The sequence below is a fragment of the Equus przewalskii genome, chromosome 20 (assembly GCF_037783145.1).
Source record: "Equus przewalskii isolate Varuska chromosome 20, EquPr2, whole genome shotgun sequence".
In the NCBI taxonomy this organism is placed as follows: Eukaryota; Metazoa; Chordata; class Mammalia; order Perissodactyla; family Equidae; genus Equus; species Equus przewalskii.
In genome coordinates this window covers 56544890-56570674 of record NC_091850.1, presented here as the reverse complement: position 1 = coordinate 56570674, position 25785 = coordinate 56544890, and the positions used below count along the sequence as shown (strand labels likewise).

The 25785-nt window shown below is 55.3% G+C and overlaps 1 protein-coding gene across 2 annotated transcripts in view; it reads right to left on the bottom strand.

Moving 5' to 3' along the window:
* Nucleotides 1-25785, bottom strand: part of SLC6A3 (solute carrier family 6 member 3) — a 39486-nt gene that overhangs the window by 7453 nt on the left and 6248 nt on the right. For both annotated transcript variants that reach the window (XM_008544183.2, XM_070587254.1), the window contains exons 4-13: nucleotides 19740-19965; nucleotides 16674-16812; nucleotides 14878-15012; nucleotides 13179-13282; nucleotides 11620-11744; nucleotides 8788-8900; nucleotides 7346-7474; nucleotides 6625-6724; nucleotides 4261-4361; nucleotides 1389-1556 (exon numbers count right to left, since the gene is read on the bottom strand). In XM_008544183.2, the coding sequence (XP_008542405.1) occupies nucleotides 1389-1556; nucleotides 4261-4361; nucleotides 6625-6724; nucleotides 7346-7474; nucleotides 8788-8900; nucleotides 11620-11744; nucleotides 13179-13282; nucleotides 14878-15012; nucleotides 16674-16812; nucleotides 19740-19965 (1340 nt within the window). The remainder of the gene's footprint in view (nucleotides 1-1388; nucleotides 1557-4260; nucleotides 4362-6624; nucleotides 6725-7345; nucleotides 7475-8787; nucleotides 8901-11619; nucleotides 11745-13178; nucleotides 13283-14877; nucleotides 15013-16673; nucleotides 16813-19739; nucleotides 19966-25785) is intronic.

The window sequence follows — 25785 nt, the reverse complement described above, 5'->3', positions numbered from 1 at the left end:
CCTCAGAACACTGCCCTTCCCACCTTCACTCGACATTATAGAGCACGTGTGCACACACATGGCACATACATGGGCACAGACACAGGTAGGTACACATGCACAGCTGCACATGTGAGGACACAAAGAGGCATGGACACATGCATGCACATAGACACACATGTACACACAGGCGTGTGTACACAGACACACATAGACACACACACAGGCACACACACAGGTAGGTACACATGCACACCTGCACATGTGAGGACACAAAGAGGCATGGACACATGCATGCACATAGACACACATGTACACACAGGCGTGTGTGCACAGACACACATAGACAGACACACAGACACACACAAGAACATATGCACCCACACACACAGGCGCACATGCATGCACATAGACACACATGTACACACAGGCCTATGTGCACAGACACACATAGACAGACAGACATAGACACACACACAGACACAGACAAGAACATATGCACCCATACACACAGGCGCACATGCACAGACACATACATAGACACACATGTACACACAGGCCTATGTGCACAGACACACATAGACAGACATACACAGACACACACACAGACACAGACAAGAACATATGCACCCATACACACAGGCGCACATGCATGCACATAGACACACATGTACACACAGGCCTATGTGCACAGACACACATAGACAGACATACATAGACACAGACAAGAACATATGCACCCATACACACAGGCGCACATGCATAGACACATACATAGACACACATGTACACACAGGCGTATGTGCACAGACACACATAGACAGACAGACATAGACACACACACAGACACAGACAAGAACATATGCACCCATACACACAGGCGCACATGCATGCACATAGACACACATGTGCACACAGGCGTATGTGCACAGACACACATAGACAGACAGACGTAGACACACACACAGACACAGACAAGAACATATGCACCCATACACACAGGCGCACATGCATAGACACATACACAGACATGCACACAGACACAGACACAGATAAGGACACACAGAGACACATGTACACATAGGTGCACATGCATAGACACACAAATAGACATGCACGCAGACACAGACAAGGACACAGGCACATACACGTAGACACACCTGTATACACAGGTGACCACGCATAGGCACACACACAGACACGCACACAGGCACAGCCCCCCTTCCACCCGCACCAGCCCATGGCCGGTCAGCCTCTCGTCTCTCCACTGGCATCACTGCCCCTCCAACCCCTTCCTGCTGGTCAGAGATGAACAGGTGGGAGCAGACCGGGGACATGGACACCACCTGACCTGGTGGCCACATGACCGGGCAAGAGGGCAGGGTGAGCAGCCCTGTCTGAGTACGCACCTCCCTCCAGGACCCAGGCAGGCTGCAGAACTTGTAGGCTGCGTAGATGGGCACCATGGACATGGAGGACACAGCGATCGCCCAGCCCAGCACGTTGGCCCACTCAGGGAAGACATAGGCTCCGTAGTGTGGGGGCCTGAATGTCACTATGCTGACCACGACCACAAACTAGAACAGAAGGACAGAGATCAGGTGGTGGCTCTCGGCTGGCAGAAGTGGGGGATGGAGCAAGCATTTTGTGGTGGAGGGCCTCCCAGCCACGCCTGCTCAGGGAGCCCGGCCCTGCGGATGAGGCAAAGCCGGGCAGCGAGCAGCTGCTCTGCAGACCCTGGGGGCTGTCACAGGATGGTGCAGTGGGGGGGCCCATCTTTTCAGTTCTTAATGTTTGATTGGCAGGAATTCTCTCCACTGTCCTTTGAAAACCTTACACATTGTCACATCCAGGAGCCCTGAGCGTGTAGTGAACGGAGCCCAGGACACCTGGCTTGTCTGGAGTCACACACCTGACATCCTCCAGGCTCCGTGCAGCGAGAAGACACGTCAGAGACAGGCCTCGGCTGCCAGGCGGGGAGGAAGTAGTGGCTTCTGAGCTTTGGGGCACAGCTCAGCGAGAAACCCTGCTGATGTCTGGAGCCGCCTCCGGCTCCTCTCTGTCTCTCTCTCTCACTAGCTCTTGGGTTGGCCCAGGAAGGGGTCTGCCTGAGCCGCCTGCCCCATCCGGTCACAGCTGGCTGACCACTGGGCTGACTGGGGTGGGCGGAGGGCCAGGTGTCAGGGAGGTGCTTGGCCCTGTGTGTGGCTCAAGAGTCTCTCTGCACAGACCTGGACATCCTGGGAATGGCTGTCTGGGGTCACCTGTGCAGACCGGGCATGAGCCATTGGGTCTCTGCTGTTGTGTGGAGACGGCCGCGGACAGTCCGTAAATGAATCGGCAGGACTGTGTTCTAATAGAACAGGTGCTGGTAGACTTGGCCCATGGGCCAGAGTGCCGGGAGCCGTGGCTACATCATTTGATCGGCTGTTTGACAGGGTCCAGCCGATTAACGCCGAGGGGTGCAGGGTCGCCCCTTGGTGAAGAACAACCGGCCGGCCCCTCACATAGTTCTGAAACCTGTGCTGCTTCTAATTGCCCTTCATTCCTTTTCCTTTCTTAACCTCCAGTTTTCACTCCTTTGGGTGGCTGCTTGGGAGGCATTACCTCCCAGGAAAATTAGATATAGTAAGAGAATGTGACCACCTGCAGGTAACTTTCAAGATATTTTTCAGTTAATTAATGGAAGAGCACACAGTCCCATTTGAGACAAGCAGAAAGGAATCCTGCCCAGATAAGATGTCGAATTAGGTTTATGGCCTCCATCTGGTTAATGTTTCCTTCTCCCTCCAGTTCTTTGTCTAAATATATACATATGCATCGTCCTTCTAAGTTTGCTGGTTAATTGGATGATCAAGAAGTATCTATATATTATTCTTGACCTTCTGCTTTCTGTTAAAATGTTATAGAGGTTTTCTCCTAAAAGCAATAAATAATAAACAATTGATGAGTAGAAGGGCCGAGGGGTGCAGGGATGCCCCTTGGTGAAGAATGGCCTGCCGACACCCCTGATATTTTCTGAATTATATGCATGCTTTCTATCAAGGTTATGTCTATACTTATTTTTGTTTTTTATTCTTGAAGATATATAGTTTAGCTTGGCTTTTCAGCCCTTTACTTTACTAACAAAATGATACTTTCTCCAGCAGTGTGCTTAAGGGACTGTTAGCTCCACAATCTAAAAGACAAAGGAATGCTTTCACCCCCTAAAAGGCGCGAAAATGTAAAGATGTTTAACTGCCCGCTGAGAATGCCGATAGCCCTGGGGATAAGACACCCTGGAGTCGCCTTTTGTTCCCACTAACCATCTACACTAATGGCGTAAATGATTGAGGGAGGCAGGGAGGCTCCCCCAGGATGTAAACAGATGGACTGCTGTCCTGTCCGGAGGCCTGGACCTTCTCTCTTTGATTTAACTTTACCATGAATTACAACAGGTGTCTAGGTACCTATCTCTTTTTGCTTAGAGACAACAAACACTAGTTAGTTGAGGAAAAGACGATCATTAACCTTATGCTCTATAGAATGGAATGCTAATAAATATTCTTGTGCTTGTTTTTTTACTTCCTTATCTCTCTGAGAATATTTGTAGAACCATTTCTGTACTAATCCTGAAAAATATATAAACGACACTTGTGCACAGTAAAGTCAGACTTGCTAACACCAACCTAAGTCTCACGTCCCCTTTATTTTCCCCTCATTGCGCCGACGCCGTCCATCCCTCAGGAACCTGGACTCCGCCGGGGCGGGACCCCAGCACCAGAGAGAGTAGACCCCTGATCCAGACAATAAAAGCCAGCAGCTACTGGCTGTGTGGGTGGTGCCGTGCCTCGGGAGGGTGCTGAGGGCAGTGCTGGGACAGAACCTAAGTCACTCTTGTTCCCTGGATTTGAGTACTTGTCAACCCTAAAGGTCTAAACTGTGTTTTGGTCCTTAGGGCAGAAGTCCATTGACAACCTCACTCATCTCCAGCCACCCCTTCAAGGCAGAGATGCGGCTGATGAGGGACGCACATGGGCCTTGATGGGGCGGGAGGTCTCCCTGGACCCCAGGTGAGGTTATTCAGTGGGTCTCATGGGGAGGCCCCTCAGGAGACCAGAGAGGACTTTAGGGCCAGCCTGTGACCCACCAACTCTATTCCCTGGTCTCCAGGCAGCGCAGAACTCTGTCCCACAGCCTCAAGTGCATTCACTTCACTCAAGTGAAAACCCACTGCTGGATGTTGGGGCAGGCATGAGAGGTGGGGCCCAGGAGGGACCTGCCCACTCAGGGGCCCCTTACCAGGAGGAAGCAGGGGCTGACGAACTTCCAGCACAGCCGCCAGTAGAGGCTGGGCCGCTTTCCGGTCATCTGCTTGATGTCGTCGCTGAACTGCCGCACACCTGAGGGGGAAGCAGGAGCCGGCGGTCAGGACAGCACACTCCTGACTTGGCACCAGCCAGGGTCACGCTGGTCCCCAGCCCTGCCCCAGCAGACCTCGTGCTCAGGCTGCACGCAGGCACCCAGCCTCCTGCAGGGGTGGCCAGCCCCACTCCAGACCGCCCAGTGGTCCTGCTGACCACGGGTCCCCAGGCACATAGCCTGGGGTGACACTGGGTGACGTTTGCTCCTCAACCCTGATGATCACCAAGGGAGGCCCCGGGGGCCTGGTGACTCTCCTGCCCGCCCTCTGCCCTCCTCCCGCCCAGGTGTCCCACGGCTGTCCCTGCCTCCTGCCTGTAAGCATTATTTTTTTACTTAAAGAAATTGTGGTAAAATATATATAACACAAAATTTACCATCTTAACCAGTTTTATGTGTACAGTTCAGCGGCAGTAAGTACATTCACACTGTTGTGCAACCAACCATTCCACCATCCGTCTCCAGAACTTTTCCATCTTCCCAAGTTGGAACTGCATCTCCATTAAAATTAACTCCCATCCCCTCTCACAGCTCCTGGCCCCCCGCTCCATTCTGCTTTCTGTCTATGAATCTGACTCTTTCAGGGACTTCCGTATAAGTGGAAACATGGGATTCATCCTTTTGTGACTGGCTTAGATCACTTAGAATAATGTCCCCAGTGTTCATCCACGTTGCGGCAGGCGTCAGAGTTTCCTTCCTTTTTAAGGCTGACATATTCCATTCTATGTATACAATCATTACTTTTTAAGGAAAGCTATTTCCAGAAGCTTAAGGAACTGATATTTTCTCCAGGAGATCTTAGGGGCGATTTCTCCCGCCCTGAATCTGGCCTGGCCTCTGGTCATACGATGGCAGCTGGTCTGCTGAGCTGTGGGTAAGTCTCGTAGACATGTGGGGACACATTAGAAAGATGCCTCCATTGAGAATTCCCTCCTCACACTCCAACGCCACCATCAGAGCCCTGGACACGGAGATGGATGCAGCTGGTAAACTGGAATGGAGGAGGGTGAACCCAAAGGCTAGCAAAGAGGGGAGCATCCCCCAGGGCCCCTTGTCCCCTCTGGACTTGGCCCCGTGAGCAGGCCCAGGGCAGCCCACAGCTCCTCCTGAGCTGGGTCACGGGCTCTAAGACCCACCCGGAGCTCGGTGCACTGAAAGGCTGGTGTATCCTGATACCATCTTACTGGAAACACAGATTTTGTTTCATTTAGATTAGGGGGGGTGTGAATTGCTGTTTGGAGAAGTAACTTGGATCTCCGTCTTCTGAGGCTTTGGGGAGCGTGTGGATGCTGTAGGGCCGGCTTCTCTCCAGCCTCCACGCGCAGAGACTGCGGCCAGGGGATACGGTTGACATGCTTTCTCTCTCCCTCTGAGGCTTTATTTTTGGGGTAGGAGGAGAGATGACAATTTAAAGTGACAGACAAATATTGGCTCCAGGTGCCATGGAAGGCACAAAGAGTTTGATATCTCCCTTCTCTGTAGTAAAGAAAATATAATTTCAAAAACGTTCTTGAACTATGAACTATTTGTCAGGTTAAGCCTCTTGAAGCCAGAGCATTTTTTAAAGTTATAATTTCCATGGCTCTGAGGTGCAGAACGTGGACCTCCTTGTACGACAGTAGGGGCCCTATGAAACTGGGGTTGGCACACCACCACAGACCTTTAGCTTTGGGCTGGATCACACACGTTTATAAATCCCTCAAGGAAACCCAGCCAGGTGAGGTGAGCCAGCACAATGGCCCCATTTTGCTGTTAAAACTACACTCGGATACCCCAGGAAACAGGATAAGTGCCCCAGGAGGGCAGGGGGCCATGGCTGTAGATTGGGGCCAGCCGAGTTAATGCTAGTCAACTCCTGGTTAGCTGAACACGGAGACCTCACATCCACCAGCAGTCAGAGTCTCCAGATCCAAGGAACCATGCTTTCTCAAGAACCAATTAAGATGTCTGCACAGCACCATTATGTGGCTACATTGTCTACCTCTGACCACAGCAAGGATTTGGGGTGCCAGCCAGGTGTCTTCATTGATCCAGTTGAACAGGCAGTTGCTGAGCCTTCCATCCTCGAGGATGCCGTGGTAACCACAATGGAAGCTTCCTGAAGCTAACACGCACCTCTTTTCAAGGAAGCAGCACCGCAACAAAGCAAGAGGGTGCCAGCCCGGCTGGTCATAAAAATGGCACAGTGGTTGGGTCTTCCACCAGCTGAAGCACACCAGCCCTAGAGCAAGGCTTCACCCTTACCATAGAACCAGGCCACTCCAATGGCCTCGATGAGCACTCCAAAGAGGATGGACGTGCCAGCCGCAAAGTGGTCCAGCAGCGTGAAGACGTAGATGCCGCCCTGGAAGAGAGGGGAACACCTGTTGGACTCGGGGTGCCCCAGTGCAGCACACCTTGCCCATGAAAGTACTTTTTGCAAGATATAAACCTGGCCTGCAGATTCAGTTTACAGACATTTGCTATTTGACTCCCTATACAGTCTGATTTGAGACACTAAAATTCAATCCACGTGCAGCTTCTTAGGGACATGTCTATTATGCAAAAATAACAACGACCTCTCCTCTCCTTTCCTAGGACTCCCAGCGCAACTACCAAATGCAAAACCTGGCAGAGCCTCAGGGGGAGGGGTGTGACCGCGGCCCCTGCACCCCATGGACAGCACCCCCCCCTTGCTCTTTAGCCCCACAAATCCGACAGGCAGGCAGCTCAGCCGAGGGAGCTGTCCAGGTGCTGAAGTAACTCCAGACTCAGTTCTAGACGCACCACGGCTACCCCGTGCAACCACAGCTACCCCGAGTGTGAGCATGGCTACCCACGTATGATCACAAGTCAGGGTGTGTCTTTTTGGGGGAGGGGTGCAGCTCTTAGGAACGCTGCAGTTCTGTGTGGCCCGGCAGCACCAACCAGGTGCCTAGCACTGAATGCTGAGACAGCATCAGGAGAAGCTGAGTGAGGTACGTACATTGGTGACACAGAATAGAGAGAGGAGGAAAGTTGCCAGGACGATGAAGAGGGTGAAGAGCTCCCGGTGTCTGTGCAGCAGCTGGAATTCATCGATGAGCCCGGTGATCACTGACTCCATCCCGCCCATCTGCAGCCAACACAGACCACAGGATGCGCTGTGGGGCGGGGCATGCTGCACCATACCTGGGCACGATTTACTCGTAATTCAACAGACGTACACCCGGGAGATGGACACAGAGTAGGGAGCTGCACGGTGCCAGGTGCAGAATGCCCTAAAGACAAGACAGCTCTGGCGAGGGCTTCTCTCATGACATGGCCATTGGGGAGGGAGGACCCAGAGGTGGATGCTCTCTCCACTGGTGGGGACTTTCACAGCCCCTCTGTAGCCCCCGGGTGGGTGAAGTGCTGCGTGGCGACATAACTCTCTCCACTGCATCACCGTGAAGGCTCAGCTCTGCTGGACTTGTCCAAGGAAACATCCCTTCCACAAGCACTGCTTCATTTTGTTCCCAGGGAGGACCTGGCCTGGGCACTGGCTGTGTCCCCGGTGAGGAAGCATTCCTGACTCCGAGTGTTGTCAGGATGGGGGTTGCCAAGGCAGCCAGCCAGCTCGAGGACCCTGTTTGCCCTGCTCTGTCACAAAAACCTCCCCCAGGAAGTGGTGTTCATGGGATTCATCCCCGACAGCCCTGTGGTCCAAGTGCTGTGGTCCGCCCAGTGGGCTGGTGACCAGGCTGGTTGGGATGGAGGTGGAGGGCTATACTGCATGACGAATGCTCACATGGGGAGGGACTTGCGGGCTCTGCACCCTCCGGGAAGCTCAGGTGAACAAGACACCCATGGCCTGTCATGAGACCTTGACTGTTGGTCCTAAGCAGGCAATGGGGAAGGAGGAGCTGGAGGAAGTCCAGCAGGACCAGAGCCAGACGTGGGCCTACGCTCTACCTCCTTCGTGCACATGCACATGCACACGCAGAGCCACACGTGAGATGCTCAGTGGGCAGGCCTGGGCATGGCTTGGGCCTTCTGCTGCCCTACCCTTCAAGCACATCCATTCCTCCTGGGGACTATGGGGTCACAGAAAGTGACGAGGCAGGAATGGCCTGCTGTGACCCTGTGTGGTCCCATCACCCACTTTTCCTGCACTGCCCTCTCATTGCCGGCCCTGCTGCGTGTGTGTCTAGGACCCCGGAGGGCTCAGGCAGAGGGCACAGCTGGAACCCAGAGTGAAAGAAGAGAGGTACGTTGGTCCAAACACCCCATCCTAGGAAGGCTCTCAAGTGATCATGGGATGCCTCCCTCCCACCCCTGCGGGGGCTCTGTGTGAGTAAGAGGGACTTTGGGGGACCCTGGGGAGCCCCAGGGGCTTGCCTGGCCCTGTAAGGGCCAAGAATGAGCCCGTGGGGTCCCAGGAGCACGCAAAGCGCTGAGGTGACTCACGGCACTGTCGATCCCCAGGGTGAGCAGCATGACGAAGAAAACCACGGCCCAGGCCGAGGACAGCGGGAGCGTGGCGAGGGCCTCGGGGTAGATGATGAAGATCAGCCCGGGCCCTGAAAGCAGACCCTGTGGTTGTCCCCACGTCATCGCCCTCACTCCCACCCACCTGCAGAGGCCTCTGTTCCTCAGCCCCTTCAAGAGCCTCTGGGGATGAGACCACACACGCTTCCATCACCTTCCTTCCATCATTCTGCCTGGAAAGCCCTCCCCCATGTGACTTCAGTGGACACCTGGCCCAGGACTCTAGAGAATGGAAGCCCACAAGAGTCGGAGGCCTCTGTTCGGCCCCCACCGCCTGCGCGTGGCCTTGTTCCTTCAAATCACTTGTGTCCACCCGGCCATGGGGCTCCGGGAGAGGAAAAGGGAGAGCAGAACCAGCACAGGGGAGGGAGCCCAGAGGAGGGCGAGAGGGCTTCCCGGGTCCTGCCCTGCGTCCCTGACAACACTTGGTGGCACCTCCGAGTTTGTTTTTCCTGGGCGTGTCACAGACACACACATGCATGTGCTCACACTCACACTCACTGTGGTTCACTCTGCACTTGCTACAAATTGTCTTCTGTGTCGATGAATTTCTCTAAGTATGACCTTTTAAAACCACCTAATGAGTACAGAGATACTGCGATTTGGCGAATGCTCCCCCCATGCGTTGCCGGAAAGGGGAGTGTCTCTGCTCCCACACGAGCCCTCCTCTGCTCATCCCCTTTGAAACTGTCCTGGGAGTGCCATTGCTGGGTGGAGGACAGGCCGGCTCCCAGATGGAGGAGGGGAAGGCCGTAGGCTTGGAGGGGAGCCGGGAAGGACTCAACCAAGACTTTACGCACTTTGGCCTCGAATGACGCCAAAGTAGAAAAGATTCCCACAGGAAATGGGTAATTGACCATTTTCACACTCAATTTTAAAAGACGTGCTTACTTAGCTCACTGGCACATTCTTGGAGTATCTGCTTACAGAGACGTAACTTACAACTTTTCTGCTTTTCCTGGGCCTCAGCAGGGCCTATGTTGGGCCAGCCCATAGGGATGGGCACTCACTGATCTTTGTAGAGAATCGAACAAAGGCCAGAGGCAGGGTCCACCTCCCAAAGTCCCTTACGGGCTCTGTTCTCAGGCCCCGGCTCCCTGCAGTTCCTGATGCACTGATGGAAGGGGCATGGTTTCCAATGGAGGAGCTGGGGCAGCTTGTCTGAGATGCTCTGAAGTCTAAACGCCGTGAGCACGAACCCGGGAAGACCTCGTCAGCTCAGGAGAAGGTAATGTCAACACCCCTGCCTTTCATTTCTGTGCCTCAGTTAACATTTCACCCTGTTTTCCTGAGAATTAGAGCTATAAGTGACATTTACTTTGCTTGTCGTGGAAACGCATAGAAGACGCACAGCTTTACTTTCAGGGGTTAATGAAGGTTTTTGTAAGCGATGGCTATTTATCATAATAAAGGGCAAAAGGAATGGGGAACATGCATCAATGCACCGTGAGCAAATTTCACTGCTGCGTATGTATTTGCATTATGCTCCCTTTCTCCCACCTTTACTGGATTTTTTTTTTCCTGGAGCAAAGAATATGGACGGAGATCTCATGCCAGCCTCCGCCCTCCCATTGCAATCCCTGAACCTCTGTTTCCTACTTCCAAGGCAGAGGGAGGTCCTAACGCTCGACTCCCCAAGAATCCCGATGGATGCTGAGGGAGGACCCGGGAGAGCTCAGGGCACTGGCGGGGCTGGCCCTCTGCTCCCTCGACGCCCTCCCTGCAAGACCCCCAACTCAAGAGTAGAAAGACCCAGGAGGAGATGAGTCAGTGATACCACAGGGGCCTTTCTGAGTCTCAGGAGCAGTGTCCAGGAGAGCAGGGGACTTCCCGAGGGGGTGAGGCCTTCAAGTCACACTCTCGGCCAGGAGCTGCCCTGGAGCCGGGGACAGTCTCCAGGGGATGACCCTGCATCGCTCAGCCCAGAAAGACCCTGAAGGCAGGCAAGGGGTTGCAGTGATCTGGGGAGCCCTGGAGCTCTGGACTGGCCCAGTTTGAGGCTGCCTACGTCACGACTTTCCACTCACGTACTAGAACCAAGCAACCCCCCACATGCCCAGGGGGCTGCAGCATCCCCTCAGTGCCTGCCCTCCTGGCTCTCTCCTGCCTGGCACACGTCCTGCAGGGCCAAGGCCTGTGCCCTGTGTCACCTGAACCCACAGCCTCCACCAGCCCCACTCCTACACGCTCACTGCCCGGCGCACAGACACTGGTGTCTGCAGGCTGGCTGGGGAGCAGGTTGGGAACACGGACCACCAGGTCTCGGCCTTTAGGGATTTCTCTGGCTATTATCCAGATCCCATCTAAATGTGTCGTCGTCAATGGGTCTTTGGAGGGAAAAGGTTTGGAACAAATTAACTGCTCACAGTGAGTGACAGTGTCTACCCAGAGACCGGGAACCAGATCCTCGACCTGCAGCCTGAGGGGCCACTGCAAGGAGCACTTGGCCAAGGGGCAAGGTGCCACTGGCCACGTGGTCCCAGCATGGAGGGCCCAACAGGGGAGGAGCAGGGAGGCTGCGGGAGGTGTGGCAGGCGTGTGGCTGCTCCCAATTACTTCGTTCTTTGGCTGGTTCTCAGTGCTTGAACCTGTGCAATTGCTCAAGTCAGCGCCTCTCACGAACCGTACTCAAGGCCTTATGCACGTCCATCCCTCCCATCTTGCAGGGAAAATACTTAGAGAACTGGGCAGCCAGAGCCACAGGTGCAGGCAGAGATGTGGGGGCCCCGGGCCTGCCCTGAGGGGACTCACCATCCTTGGCCACGTCCCCGATGGGCACGCTGTGCTTCTGGGCCATGTACCCCAGGAAGGAGAAGACCACGAAGCCAGAGGAGAAGCTGGTCAGGGAGTTGACCGAGGTGGTGATGATGGCGTCCCTGCAGGGATAAGACACCGCCTAGCACCCATGCTGGAGCAGCTGCGATTTCCAGTCATTACCCTTCATTTGTTGTGTCTGGGGGCCAGTGGGCTTTGGGAGGGCACTTTCCCAGACAAGCACACCAGCCCCTTCTGCAGCCACACACAGCTGTCCTCAGACTGGTGCCCTCACAAGGACAGGACCTCCCACCTGGGCCCTCCTGGCTGAGGGGCTCCAGGCTCTGGGCGTGTCCAGCCTTTGGCCCTCAGAGACCACACAGTGACCAGCTGCCTAGTTTGCCTGGGGACCAAGAGGCTCCTGGGACTCTCAATGCAGTGCCGAAGGCCAGATGGTCCCAACGGGCAATGGCAGGGTTTGGGGGTGCAGAACAGACAACCAGGTAGTCCCCACCCATGCCCGGCGGAGGCTGCAGGCAGACCGATGCCTCCTGGGGACCTTGTTAAAATGCAGGTTCTTTCAGGTGGGTCTGTGGGCCCCATGTGCTGCGTGCCCTGTGTGCTCCCGGGGCACAGACCTACTCTAAGGCCAGAGCAGAGTGGGGAGGACGTGGGGTCAGGCCACCTGGGCACCCCAGCAGAAGGACGTGCGCTTTGTCCTGAGTGCCCGGAGAAGGCGGGTCCGGGAGGGGGTAGAGGCTATCTCAGGACCTGCCATCCAGAGTCCTCCCTCGTTTGATACCTCCCTGTGTGTCCCACTGTCTGTCAGGCCGTTTTGCTGCCAACACTGTCTTTGTATTTTTACCCCATTTTTATCCCCATGATGTGAAAGAGAATAAATACAAGCTCATGAAGGTCAAAGGAAGCAGGTCCCTGAAGAAATTCTCTTTCTGTTTTTACAAGGATTTCGGGACAGCATGTGGCTGCAGGCCGCTCAGGTCATCCTGGGCCAGGTGGCAGTGGCTGAGACACCATGAGGGCTGTGGGCCACTTTCCTGCCTGTCCTCATGCTGGGTCACCTGGACACCTCTGCATAAGGTCTGGGAGACCCACCAGGGCCCAGGGTCCCATGCGGGCCGGGAGGGAACACACGCAGGCATTTCCTGGTGGGGTAAGTCTGGGGGCCCAGCCTGACCCAGAGCACTGGGAGGAGGAGGCTGCTGGGGCCCAGTGGGGATGAAGGAGGGGGGCGAGGGGGGCCCTTAGGGGGAATCTGGCTGCACTGTCAATCCTGGAGTCTTCCTCCCAGGGAGGCGACAAACATCTTCCGTGTTTCAGTGCCGTCCCTAAAGCAAGAATCAGCATTCTGCCTGCAGCGTCCTCATTTTAATTTCTATTCAGGAAGCCATTCTGGCTGGGAGGTTTTGCCAGCACAGCTTATTTCCTCTCCTTTCATCCAGCGACAGGTGACTTCCAGGAGTCAATGCTGCACCCCGCCTTGGTGATGCCCCCACCTGATTTTGCAGACCCAGCAGCATCGGGGGCTCAGGACTTACCTATAGCAGTTGTTGGTGAATTTATTGTAACTGGAGAAGGCGATGAGCACACCAAACCCAATGCCCAGTGAGAAGCATATCTGGATGGCAGCGTCGATCCACACCTGCGCAGAGCCGGGAGAGAGAGACTGAGCCGGGTCCGAGACGAGGGCGGCCCGAGAGCTGAGCTGTCACAAGGCAACTGTGCAAATGGCCACTGCAGCTTCCTGTCCTCCCTCGAGCTCTCTCAATGGCATCTGCAGCTGAGCCTCCATGGGCTCCAGGGAACAGAGTCGAATTTGAACCCAACATCATCATCAACAAACAAATGGCACTGACAACGTGATCAGCGGCAAACGCCCCCTCTAGGGATAACCCTCCTGTGTCGTGGGCCTGGAAGAGCCCAGAGAGGGCGGCGTGCATCTGTGCATTAGTTTAGATTTCCCATGGGCCAGCAGGACTGTGCTCCACACGATGAGAGCGAGTCAGGTCCGCACCTTTGTGACAGCACTCATTTATTGAAAGGCTAAGTGATGCTGATACCTCGATTAGACACGTGCTCACTAATATCCACTGTATGTCTTTCCCATGGCGATTACAAACACATGAGCACACGGTGAGCACACAGCAGCTCTCGTGCAAAGGCCCGTGAAGCTCAACCGTGGCTCAGTCACTGGTGCGTGCACGCTTGACAGAGCACAGGTGACATACCAAGAGTAGCTTACACGTGGGAAAGGTGAGGGCGTGTGGACAAGAACTGGACCAAGATAGTACAGCATTTTAAAAGCGAAACACAACCTGCTGGAGTCAGGGCGATGTGGAGACCACTGGGTGACAGGGCACCCACCTTGCCCCTGCACAGCCTCGGGTGCAGGGTGAGAGGGAGCAGCTGAACCTCCCGTGGAGGGATCACCCTGGAGGAGCTGGCCACCTGCCAACGGCCACTTCCCCTTCTGGGCCTCATTTCCCAGCAACGCTGCAGCCCCTCTGTCTCCCTCCCTGTCCCGTCGCCTGGCCAAGACCCCTCCCTTCAGGCGGCTGTCTCTACGTATTTTAACGCAGAATGACTTCTTCCTGTGCTGGAGAAATCTGCAGCCCGACTCTCGACTCAGTCTTTGACACGGCACGATGTCGATAGCCGTCTAGTGCTGCGAGTGCCCAGCAGTGTCTCCCCGTCGAGGTGTGTCTTCCGCAGGAGGAGGCCCAGGTTCAGGCCACACTGACATGTCTCAGCCTTGCTCAGATGATGAACACGGTGCCAGGGCTCAGGCCTGGTTCCAGGTGAGCGCCAACACTCTCCAGCACAGATGGGCTGCCCCGTCGGTGCTCATCCGAGGAACCGAGAGCGTTCCTCCAAGAAGCGGGACGGCCCGGGGGAGGAGGCCGATCAGCCGCAGCCTTCTGCTCTATTTCTGAGGAGACTGAGCAGGCGACCTGCTCCCCTAACCTCCTTATTCGGGTCCTTGCAGCTGCTTGCTGTGCCCACATGTCCCCCTTCTCAGCCAGATGGTGACCTCTGCTGGGGGTCAGGTGTGCAGGTCGTCCTGCAAAGCCCGGTGCACGGCAGAGCAGCCTCCACCTGCTGGATTTACAGGGCCAGCAAGGAGCTCTGGCTGAGCTGCTGTCTTTGGGGTTTCCTGCCGCAGAACACAGGAGCCCCACAGGACGCAGCCTGCCAGCCTGCGTGTGCTGCAGGGCCGCGAGCGGAGGGCATACTCACGGATGCCTCGCAGAGCCGATGGAAGTCAACGCTCAGGTAAGCTCGGATGCCGTCCATGGCTCCAGGAAGAGTGATTCCTCGTAGGAGCAGGGCGAAGAGGACCACGTACGGCATGGTGGCTGTGATCCACACCACCTGGGGAGAGGACAAAGTCACGGGGCTGCACCAGCCACCTCCTGGCAGGGAGTGGGCCCAGGGTCACCCCGATGGTTTGTGCTAAGAGAGAGGTGGCCTCTGCTTGGGAAGCCCAATGTCCCCACATTCAGAGGACGCCAGCTCAGCAAATGCTCGCTGGACTGAGACTGTTAAATGCCTTCTCTCCTGCTCATCTTTCCCAGGGATTAAAACAGCATGAACAATTTGGCAAGGAAGGGGCACTCCTTTTCTGCCTCTGGTCTGTCACAGTGGGCAGGAGTGGCTGAATTTCTGATGAGTGAGATGCGAGCGAACTTGCACTGATTGTGCAAATGTGCACCTGGCTTATGGGCAGAAGATGGACTCTGGGCTGCAGGGGGAGGGGGAAAAGGCCCCTGTCACTACTGGAAGGTCTCATGTGTTGGCACATCACTGCAGGTATTACCAGGTGCGTCAGGCACATTGGGGCAAAATTGCTTCAGTGTGTAGATAATAACCAAAATATTTTAATTGGCACAAAATAATTTGTTGTGCTTGTATTCATGCTGAAAACACTCTGCTGTGGGCGCTTCCCCTGATACCACTGCTCGATCACAGCAAAGTGCTGACTTCCCAACCAAATCTCGTCCCACCTGTCCACTCCCCAACCCCCTGTCCACTCCCCAACCGTGGCTCACCCATCCACACCCCAACCCAACCATGGCCCACCTGTCCACTCCCCAACCGTGGCTCACCCATCCACTCCCCAACCCAACCACGGCCTACCTGTCCACTCCCCAACCATGGCCACCTGTCCACTCCCAAACCACAGCCCACCTGTCCACTCCCCAACCACGGCCACCTGTCCACTCCCCAACCATGGCCCACCTGTCTACTCCCCAACCGTGGCTCACCCATCCACTCCCCAACCCAACCACGGCCTACCTGTCCACTCCCCAACCACGGCCACCTGTCCACTCCCCAACCACAGCCACCTGTCCACTCCCCAACCACGGCCACCTGTCCACTCCTCAACCCAACCACAGCCCACTTGTCCACTCTCCAACCATGGGCACCTGTCTACTCCCCAACCGTGGTTCACCCATCCACTCCCCAACCCAACCACGGCCTACCTGTCCATTCCCCAACCACGGCCACCTGTCCCCTTCCCAGCCATGGCCCACCTGTCCACTCCCCAACCACGGTCACCTGTCCACTCCCCAACCATGAACCACATGTTCACTCCCCAGTCACAGCCACCCATCCACTCCTTAATCCAACCATAGCCCCCTTGCCCACTCCCCAACCCAACCACAGCCCACCTGTCCACGCCTCAAGCATAGTCCACCAGTCCACTCTTAAACCCAACCACAGCCACCTATCCACTCCCCAACCCAACCACGGCCACCCGTACACTCCCGAACCCAACCATGGCCATCTACCCGCTCCTCAAACCAATCACAGACACCTGTCCACTCCCGAACCCAACCATGGCCATCTACCCGCTCCTCAAACCAATCACAGACACCTGTCCACTCCCGAACCCAACCATGGCCATCTACCCGCTCCTCAATCTAACCACAGCCCCCCCCCATTCACTCCAAAGCTCAACCATGACCCCCCGTTCATTCTCCAACCACAGCCACATGTCCACTCCCCATTGGCGAGGCCTGCAGCCTCACCTTCCCAGAAGTCTTCACTCCCTTCCACAAGCTGAAGTACAGCAGGATGATGACCAGCACCAGGCAGAATGTGAGCTGCCACCGGGGAGGGCCCAGGTCATCGATGCCACGGCTCTCGTGGAGGTGCAGCATGCCACGCCTGGAGAGGGAGGGAGATGGGGGTTCTGGAGGGGTGCTGCCTCCCCAGCCAGAACTGGAACCGGACAGCTGAGCTTGCCCAGAGACCTGCCCTCCCCAACTCGGCATGGCAGAAAGCAGCTGGCCCATCGGGACCAGAGAAGTCAGGCCCACAGCTGAGAGGCAGGGTCCGCCCTCCAGGTGAGTGGAGAAGGTGAGCTGCAGCATGCTGGGAGCCCACAGAAGCCCACCCCACCCCCTCACCCTCAGCACCCTGCTTTTTGGAGCTGGGGCAGGGAAGGGGCGCCTTGGGTCTTTGAAGGAAAGGAACTGCAGAAACCAGGGGAAGGTGCTCAGCGGTATGGTGCACCACTGCTGCCCACGGGACCATCCAGGGCCCTCCGCAGGGGCAAGGCTGCACAAGCAGGACACGCGGACACCTGTGCTGTTCCCCGAGGGAGACAGCTGTCGACACCGGCTCACACAGCTCCTGCCGCTGCCAGGAGGATCAGCACAGAGCAGACTGAGAGGAGTCTGCTCGGGGTGTCAGGAGCCCGTCTCCTGGAGGGAACCCACCATCAGGCAGAACATGAGGCCATGCAGAAAGGAGATGGAACTAACGGCAGGCGGGGAGCACCCTTTGGGCCAGCCGGGGACAGCCCAGTGTCTTGTTGAATCCTTGAGAGCACCCGTGGGAAGGTGCGCCATCGTGTCCGCATGCTCCTGCCGCGCCACTTTCTGAGCCAGCTCTGAGCTGGCACCGACTCCAGGGCTGGGCCGGGAAGAGGAGAAGCCATGCCAGGAAAGGAGCCGTCACTGCCTGGATTTGCTGAGGTCCCAAGGCAATAATCCTGACACGTGGGAGGATGCAGCTGGCTCCAGCTTTCCAGAGCTTTCCACCTGCCACAGGTGGCACTGTGCCGCACGGCAGGAAGTCAGATCTTAACTCTAGAACCACCTCTTGAGGTAGAGGAGGTGGAGACGGCATGGAGAGCCCAGCTCAGACTCCCGTCTCATTTGGGGCACAGCCAGGCCCAGACGCCGTGCCATCCACACGGTCCCCATCATCCTCTCTTCTCCACGGAGCCCAAGCCACCGACCGAGGTGACAGGAGCCTCTTCGTGCTGTGTGCTGCACAGTGTGAGGTCGGGGACACGGAACTCCCAGAGCAGGAGGAGGAGTCCACCACTGGCACCCTGCTTGGCCTGCTGTGTCTCAAAGCCTTTACGGGTCCTGCCCTCCCTGCGTCCTGCCCTCCCGGGTCCTGCCCCCCTGGGTCCTGCCCTCCCTGCATCCTGCCCTCCTGGGTCCTGCCCTCCCTGCATCCTGCCCTCCTGGGTCCTGCCCTCCCTGCATCCTGCCCTCCTGGGTCCTGCCCTCCCTGCATCCTGTCCTCCCTGCGTCCTGCCCTCCCTGCGTCCTGCCCTCCCTGCATCCTGCCCTCCCGGGTCCTGCCCTCCCTGCGTCCTGCCCTCCCTGCGTCCTGCCCTCCCTGGTCCTGCCCTCCCGGGTCCTGCCCTCATCGGATCCTGATCTTGTTTTAACCTCACTGTTTTTCGACTCAAAACAAGTTTTTCAAATGTACCTACTTGCTAAAACCTGAGTTATTTTATTTTATTGGTTAAAGTTCCTTTGGCTAAGTTGTAAAGGGACTTACTTTAACACACAAACATTAATAGAATAGATCTAACTAGACAGTAAGATTTCAGCCCCAAAGTGGGAACATCACAGTCAATGTGAAATTTTGGAGTCGATGGGAATTGCTGCTCATCTCCGAGACAAACACCACATTTTAAGAGAAGCCACCTCAGGACGGGAGAGCCAGCCCCAGGGGCCCACGCCTAGGGGGCAGGGGGGCTCAGGGAAGGGTCTTCCAGGGCCCGCACACACTCACGCCCTTGCACACTACCCCGGTCCACCAAACCCCGGCCGGCCTGGGACGGCCCCCCGCTCACGTTTATGAATTTGTACGCCTCTGTAACTGCAGTGTGTTACTCAGCTCAGGGTGACAGCCCAGCTCAGAATCGCTTCGGGGAGGGGACGGCCCTGTGACAGAGCGTGGCTCCTCATAGTGAGTGTCTCTCCCACATGTGTCTGGGTTCTAAGGGGAAATGGTGCCCCCCCCGCCCCGGGGCAGTGACGGCCCTTCCAGGCTGAACTGGACCACATGGTGAAGAAGAGGGCAAGGGCAGGAGCTGACACAGTGCCTGAAAGGATTCAGAGAACATATTTGAGGAGAGGGACGGACCAGCAGGTGGTGGGGTCAAGCAGTGTGGACTGCGGAGGGCCAGGCAAGGGGACGGAGGAGCAGGACACCAGCCTGGCTGCTGGACATGGGGACAGAGGGGGGACCATGAAAGAATTAACTCTGTGTTTGTAAGAAGAAAGAGCATCTCAGGAAAAGCAGACAGTCGGTGAACCTCGGAGACAAGGTCTGCTTACTGAGGATGGAGGTTGAGTGATGCTCAGAGTGGCCTCGCTTCTGGAGAGAGCTCAGCCTCAGCTAGGGGAGGGTGGAGGGGCAGTGGGAGGGTGGATGAGGTCACGGAGCCCAGCCCTCGCTGGAGGCGACACGGCAGCCCCCAGGGCCGGGGCCCCAGCACCTTCCTTCCACGCAGTGTCTGCGGCATCTCTGGCCAGCCTCTCCCACCCAAAACTGCTCCTGAGAGCAGGATGGAGCAGCCACAGGCCTGTCCAGTGTCCCATTCCTGCCGTGGACTCACTCCACAATAGCTCAGCTGAGCCACCGGAAGTGTCTTTCAGAAATACACCCCACAAGAACCTGAAGGAACAGAATTTGGGCATAGGACAAGAGGCTTGGTCCTCTCCACACCCTTGTGGGGTGGCACGGGCGGGTGGCTGATGTGCCCAGCCCTGCATCCTCCCCTCCCCAAGGCAGACACAGCAAGTGGAGTGTCACTGACCCAGAGGCACTAACCCCCCACTTACTCAAAGTACTCGGCAGCGGGCGTGGTCCTGAAGGTGTCGTTGAGGCTGGAGCTGGAGTTGCCGGAGCGGGTGTCTGAGCAGTTGGGGCTGTTCCAGGTGTTGTTGCAGTGGGTCCACGGCAGCTCCGTGGTGAAGGAGGAGAAGAAGTAGTGCAGCGCCCAGGCGATGATGACGTTGTAGAAGAAGCCGACGTAGAGCGAGACGAGGATGACCGCGAAGCCCACGCCTAGGGCAGGTGAGAGCACAGAGCCACCGTCAGCAGGGCGCCCCTCTCCACCTTCCCTACAGGAGGCATCTCCAACCCTCTGCCAGCTCTTCGCTGTCATCCCCAAACCAGGCAACGTCTTTAAACACACAAGGGAAGACATGAAAGGGCAGATGCTAGACTTCAGGCTGTGACCACAGAAGGGGCTGCCCCTTTCCAAAGCCATCTGTGGCCATCTACATCCACCCAGAGACATGTAGGGTCATCTAGGGCCTCCTTGGCACAACTAGGTCACCCACAGATGTACAGGTAACTAAGGGCCATCCATGCCTATCCACAACCACTCACAGCCACTCAGGATCAACTGGAGTCATCTAGGGCCACTCTGGGTCAGCTGGGGCAACCCAACCCAGAGTTTCCAGGGCCAGTTGCCATGCAAAACCATCAGAATCATCCACAGTCAGCCATGGCCACCCAGGGCCACCCAGGGCCATCTAGGGACTCCCAAGGATACAAAGCACCACCAAGAGTCAAGAAAGGCCACCCTTTCATAGCCACCAAGAGACATCCAAGGCCACCTATGCCAACAGGGCCATAGAAGGCCATCCAGGGTCACCCAAGAATACCTAGTGTCTCCCAGAGCCATCCAGAGACACCTAGAGTAATCAGTATTCACTGGGGGACAACCAAGGCCCTCCATGGCAATCCACAGCCACCCAGGCTCATCCAGGACCATGAAGGCCATCCAAGACCATCCGTGTCCACTAGGGCTACCCAGAGCCATCCAGGGCCATTTATGGCCACCCACAGCTACTCATGACCCCCTCTAGACCACCTAGGGCAAACAGAATCATCTGGGTTCATCAACAGCTATCTAGAGCCACCCAACATCACCCAGGACTATGCATGACCATCCAGGGTCTCCCAGGGCCATACATGACCATCCAGGGCCTCCTAGGGCTGCCCAAGGCCATCCAAAACCATCAAGGACCACCCAGGGCCATGTAATATCAGTCAGGGTATCCTAGGGCCACTCAGGGCTATTCTTGACCATCCAGGGCCTAGTAGGGCCACCCAGGGCCTTTCAGAGTACCATTCCCAGGATCATAAAGCCTGGAATTTGGGATCAGTTACTGAGGGGTTCCTTGCTCCTGGTAAACTGGAGCAGAACAAAGTGGTGAGCAGTCTTTGGAATGATGTCATCCTGACTATGGTGGGCAAATAGGTCTGGCAGTTAGAAGACCTCTTCCCATTGGTCAAGGAGCTCTTCCTTATTCAATGCCAGACAAGCACCGCCACATTCTGCTACTGTGGTTGACTTTATTAAGCTCCAGGCAGAGTTCCTTTATTTCAATGTTCCTTCTCAGCTTTGCTGGTGGGATTAGCTTGGGCTATAACTTTAATGTACTTTATCAAAACCCGGTTAGGTGCTGTGCCCTGTCTTGCCTGCTTGTGGCCAGGGGCGGAGCATGCCTTCAAGCTGACTTTTGCAGAGAGTGGCTTGGGTTGTTTTTTATGGGTATAACCCTTAGGAGAATCTATTTTCATGCTCAGGGCACTTCATTAAAGTTCTCTTCCTACCCTGCAAACAAAAAGAGAAGCACAAGAATTTACTTATGTATACGTATTAAACAGATCCGGTATCAGGAGTGGCCTAAAAGAAAAGAGGCCTCGGCGTGTAATCCCTCTTGGAACACGTGCTTAGTAGCAAAGATGATGAAACCAAAATGGTTTCCTTTGGGAGGACTTTTCCAGTGTGGAATTGGTCAATATCAAGTAATTCTATATTGAAATTCTGCTCACTGAGCTCCTTAGGAGAGAGGCTGGGCCGTGATTTACAGTGAAATCGCCCAGGCAGCCATGTTGTTGGGAAGCTGTATTATTGGGAAGCCATGTTGTTGAGAAGCCATGTTGTTGGGAAGCCATGTTGTCAGGAAGCTATTTGTCCTCAAGCCATGCTGTCGGGAAGCCACGCTGTCGGGAAGCTGTGTTTTGAGAAGCCATGTTGTTGGGAAGCCATGCTGTCGAGAAGCCATTTGTCCTGAAGCCATACTGTTGGGAAGCCATGTTGTCAGGGAAACCATGTTGTCAGGAAGCCGTGCTGTCAAGAAGCCATGTTGTCGGGAAGCCGTGCTGTTGGGAATCCATGTTGTCGAGAAGCTGTGTTGTTGAGAAGCTGTGTTGTCGAGAAGCCATACTGTTGGGAAGCTATGCTGTAGAGGCCATTTGTCCTGAAGCCATGTTGTCGGGAAGCCATGTTGTTGGGAAGCCATGTTGTTGGGAAGCCATGTTGTCACGAAGCTGTGTTGTCTAGAAGCCATGTTGTCGAGAAGCCATGCTGTTGAGAAGCCGTGCTGTCAAGAGGCCATTTGTCCTGAAGCCATGTTGTCGGGAAGCTGTGCTGTCGGAAAGCCATGTTGTTGGGAAACCATGTTGTTGAGAAGCCATGTTGTTGGGAAGCCATGTTGTTGAGAAGCCATGCTGTCGAGAAGCCACACTGTCAGGAAGCCATGTTGTCTCAAAGCGCATCAGAGAAGGTTTTCCCTGGCAGTGAGCTGACTGTGGATGCCTGAATGGAAATCTTTTCAAAGTTAAAACTTTGTATACCAAATCCTCAGCTTGAAACTTTGGGAACTTATAGGAGGCTTTGATTAAACACTGGAGTAGGTTCAAATTCTGTGTCTGAAGGAAGAGCTGACTGCCTCTGGTCCTTCTGGAACCTACCACTGTGTGGATAGCCCTCCACGGGGGCAGGCCAAGTTTTTCAACCTTCACAACAGAGTGACACGGTCGCCACAGGCTGATGTGGCTTCCGGAGCCCATGGGCTCACCCCGTCAGCAGCACAGCACACCAGCCCCGCAGGCTCTCCCCCATCCAGGACCGCCGCCTCTCCTGTGCTGCTTTCCAGCTGCCCCAAATGCCCCAGGGAAAGGGACGATCCCCTCGGAAGGTGGGTGCAAGTGTCAGCCATTTGATTGGTCACTCCAAGCTCTGCCCTTCAGGAAAAGCCACAGAAAGCCACAGGCCTGGGCCACCTTCACCACGTTCCTCCTTGGTGTCACTTCAGACTGGGCCACACAAAAGCCATTTCTCTGTTCATTAGAAGAATGTTCTCGTGATCAGTGTTCATCACATCATCATATCCTCTAAATAAAGCTCCACTGACACAGTTCTTTCATCAAGTGCCACAGGGATCTGTCTCCCCCAAGAAGGTGGCAGGCTCACTCCCTGCTAATATTTCTGATGCAAACATTAATGCAAACTTGAGGTTTTCCTCTTTTATCTGACTCCCAGGAAGCTCAGGGCTAAATGTGAATTTCAATCACAGCTCTTAACGTCAATTTTCTTAAATTTCTATTTTTCTTAGTCTTTCTTATATTACCTTGTGCGTATTTTGTCTTGTTTTATTTTGTCACCTAAAATTCTTTTTAGAAAGAGTTGGATAAATCACACTAAAATATTGACTACAAAATATCATAAATTATTTTATATTCCTTAAAATAGGAAGCGGCATCTCCACAGCATAGGTAAAACGGGCTTGTCTTTGGCAATTGACCGGATGACCCAAGAAGACGCCTCCTCAGGCCTCAGGAGAGCACAGCAGCCGTGCTTCTCCACCCTCCAGATCCAGTGTGATCCAGAGGGTCCACCAAAGCCGGCTCAGCAGAGAGTGCCATAAACAAGCTCTCATTCCAGGAGCACCAGCGAGAACGCGCTCCCTGGTGGAGCAGCTTTCCCATTCTCCGCGAGAGTCACCGGCAGGTCATTTGGAAGAAAACAGGAGAGAATTCCTGCGCTATTGGTCTGGGTGTCTTCAGTATCTGATGGGGTGTTTGTGTGTGTGTGTGTGTGTGCATGTGTGCTCACATCAGAGAGAGACAGAGAGGAAGGGGGAGAGGGAGGGAGACAGACTTCTCCCCAGGCCCTGAGATGACACTTCTGGGTGCTGAGGGCCACCTGCCGCCTCTCGGCCACGTGTCCACCTGAGGGCTCTGGAGAGACCGACAGAGAACCGAGTAAGTCCTGGGCTCTGTAGCAGCTCACCCTCCCTGTGGACGCTGCCACCTGGCTTTGTCTCGGGGCCTCAGTGCCAGTCAGGCACAGGAACGGCTCCCAGGTCCCAGGGAGGGAAGGGATGGGGACGCAGGCTCTCTGGAGAGTTCAGCTCAGTGTCTACAGGAGAAGGTGTTCACAGCGGCACGGACATGAGGACTGGATGACCTTTAGCCCCAAATGACTATCTGGGTTTTTAACTGATGTCTTCATTTACCATGCAGCACCCTTCTTCAATGACATATGGAGGGACATGAAATTTTATGAATTAATTTCTTTAAAAAAGACAAGGGAAGAGAAGGCACTGTGCCAGGGCATCCAGAACAGCGTGGTTAGGACCTGAGCGGAGCAACGACAGACTCCTACCAAACGGGCATCGTGTGGATAAAATATAAGCTAACCAAGTGGGAAACACCTGCTGGGACCTGCAGCTCGATTAGGGTGTTAAACTTGTCCAGGTGTCTCTTCCTCAAAAACAAAGGTCTAGTGTCCTTGCCCCGATCCGCTTATCTCTTCAGCAAACACACAGCCCTGTGCTGATTACACAAAGATTCCAGAGCTTGACGGTTGGCTCTCCGCGACCCATAACCCAACTTCCAGGGTGTGTGTGGGGTGACTGGGCTCTGACCGAGATTCTCCCACAGGGGCCACACTGCATTTCTTCCTGTGGCCTTATTCGGCCCTGGCACAGTCCTCCTCGTGGATGAGTTTTCAGAAATGGACAAAAGCTGACACGGGACACGAGAGTGTGAACGTGGGGCTGGATGAGGAGTAGATGCCTGGACTAACGCATGTCTGCCCACCTTCCCTCCAGGCGTGGACGCGGTGTCTGGGGGCGCGTGGAGAAACGCCCGCGTCTACAGTCTCCACTCCTCTACAGTGTGGGGCTGATATTCATTCCTACTGGAGTCAGATTTTCTGTCTTAATGCAAATTTGTTAGGACTAAGTAGTGCTTCGAAATCCTTGGAAATCGTTGATTGACATTTTATAGACGGCAACACAAAACCCTTGGGGTCGTCGTCCTGTCCCCTCCCCTCAGGTCCCTCCAAGCCCTGCCGATCACAGGCAGGAGCGGATTTCCTGTGAGTCAGCACTGGACTCCCTGGTGGGAGGTGGCACAGGGTCACGTCACTAAAGAACCTGACATACTCCAGATGTGAGGGGCGACTCTCGGAAGTCCAGAGGTGCGAATTTGTGTGTGGAGGCATCCTTCCTCAACTTTTCCCCAGAACGGTCACCTGAGGGTGGGGACGCTTAATTTCTGATTTGGCATTTTAATGCTATGGAAATACTGACCCCAGAGCGCTGGTTCGTCACAGCGGATGACTGCGTGACATGTTAGCGCTGCCCGGCGGAGCCCAGGAGAACATGATGAACTCATCTGTGTCATGAACTGTTAGTCTGGGTTCACTGCCCTCGCCCGGATCAACACTGTGCCAGCCAACAGACGCTGAAATGTCTGATTCGACACACGCATCTGTCGCTAAGAGGTGCCTGGTGCCTGCAGCTACCACCGCACTCCTCCATCCAGAAACAACGACGGTGCCAGCCGAGCCTCAGGCAACGCATTTAAGCTTTGACTTCTGCATGCACACCCACCCAGGGGATGCCAGCTCCTGGCTCCTGAACCCAGAGTTGTCCCTCTCTGGCTCTGAAGATGTGTGTGGGGGGTGGGGAGGGAGGTCTCTCTGTAGCTCCATTTTAAGGTGGGCCCATGAATCAGCTAGCCCAGGAAAAAATTGCTAACATCTTAAGAGTCACCAAGCAGGCCATCAAGAAGGAAAGC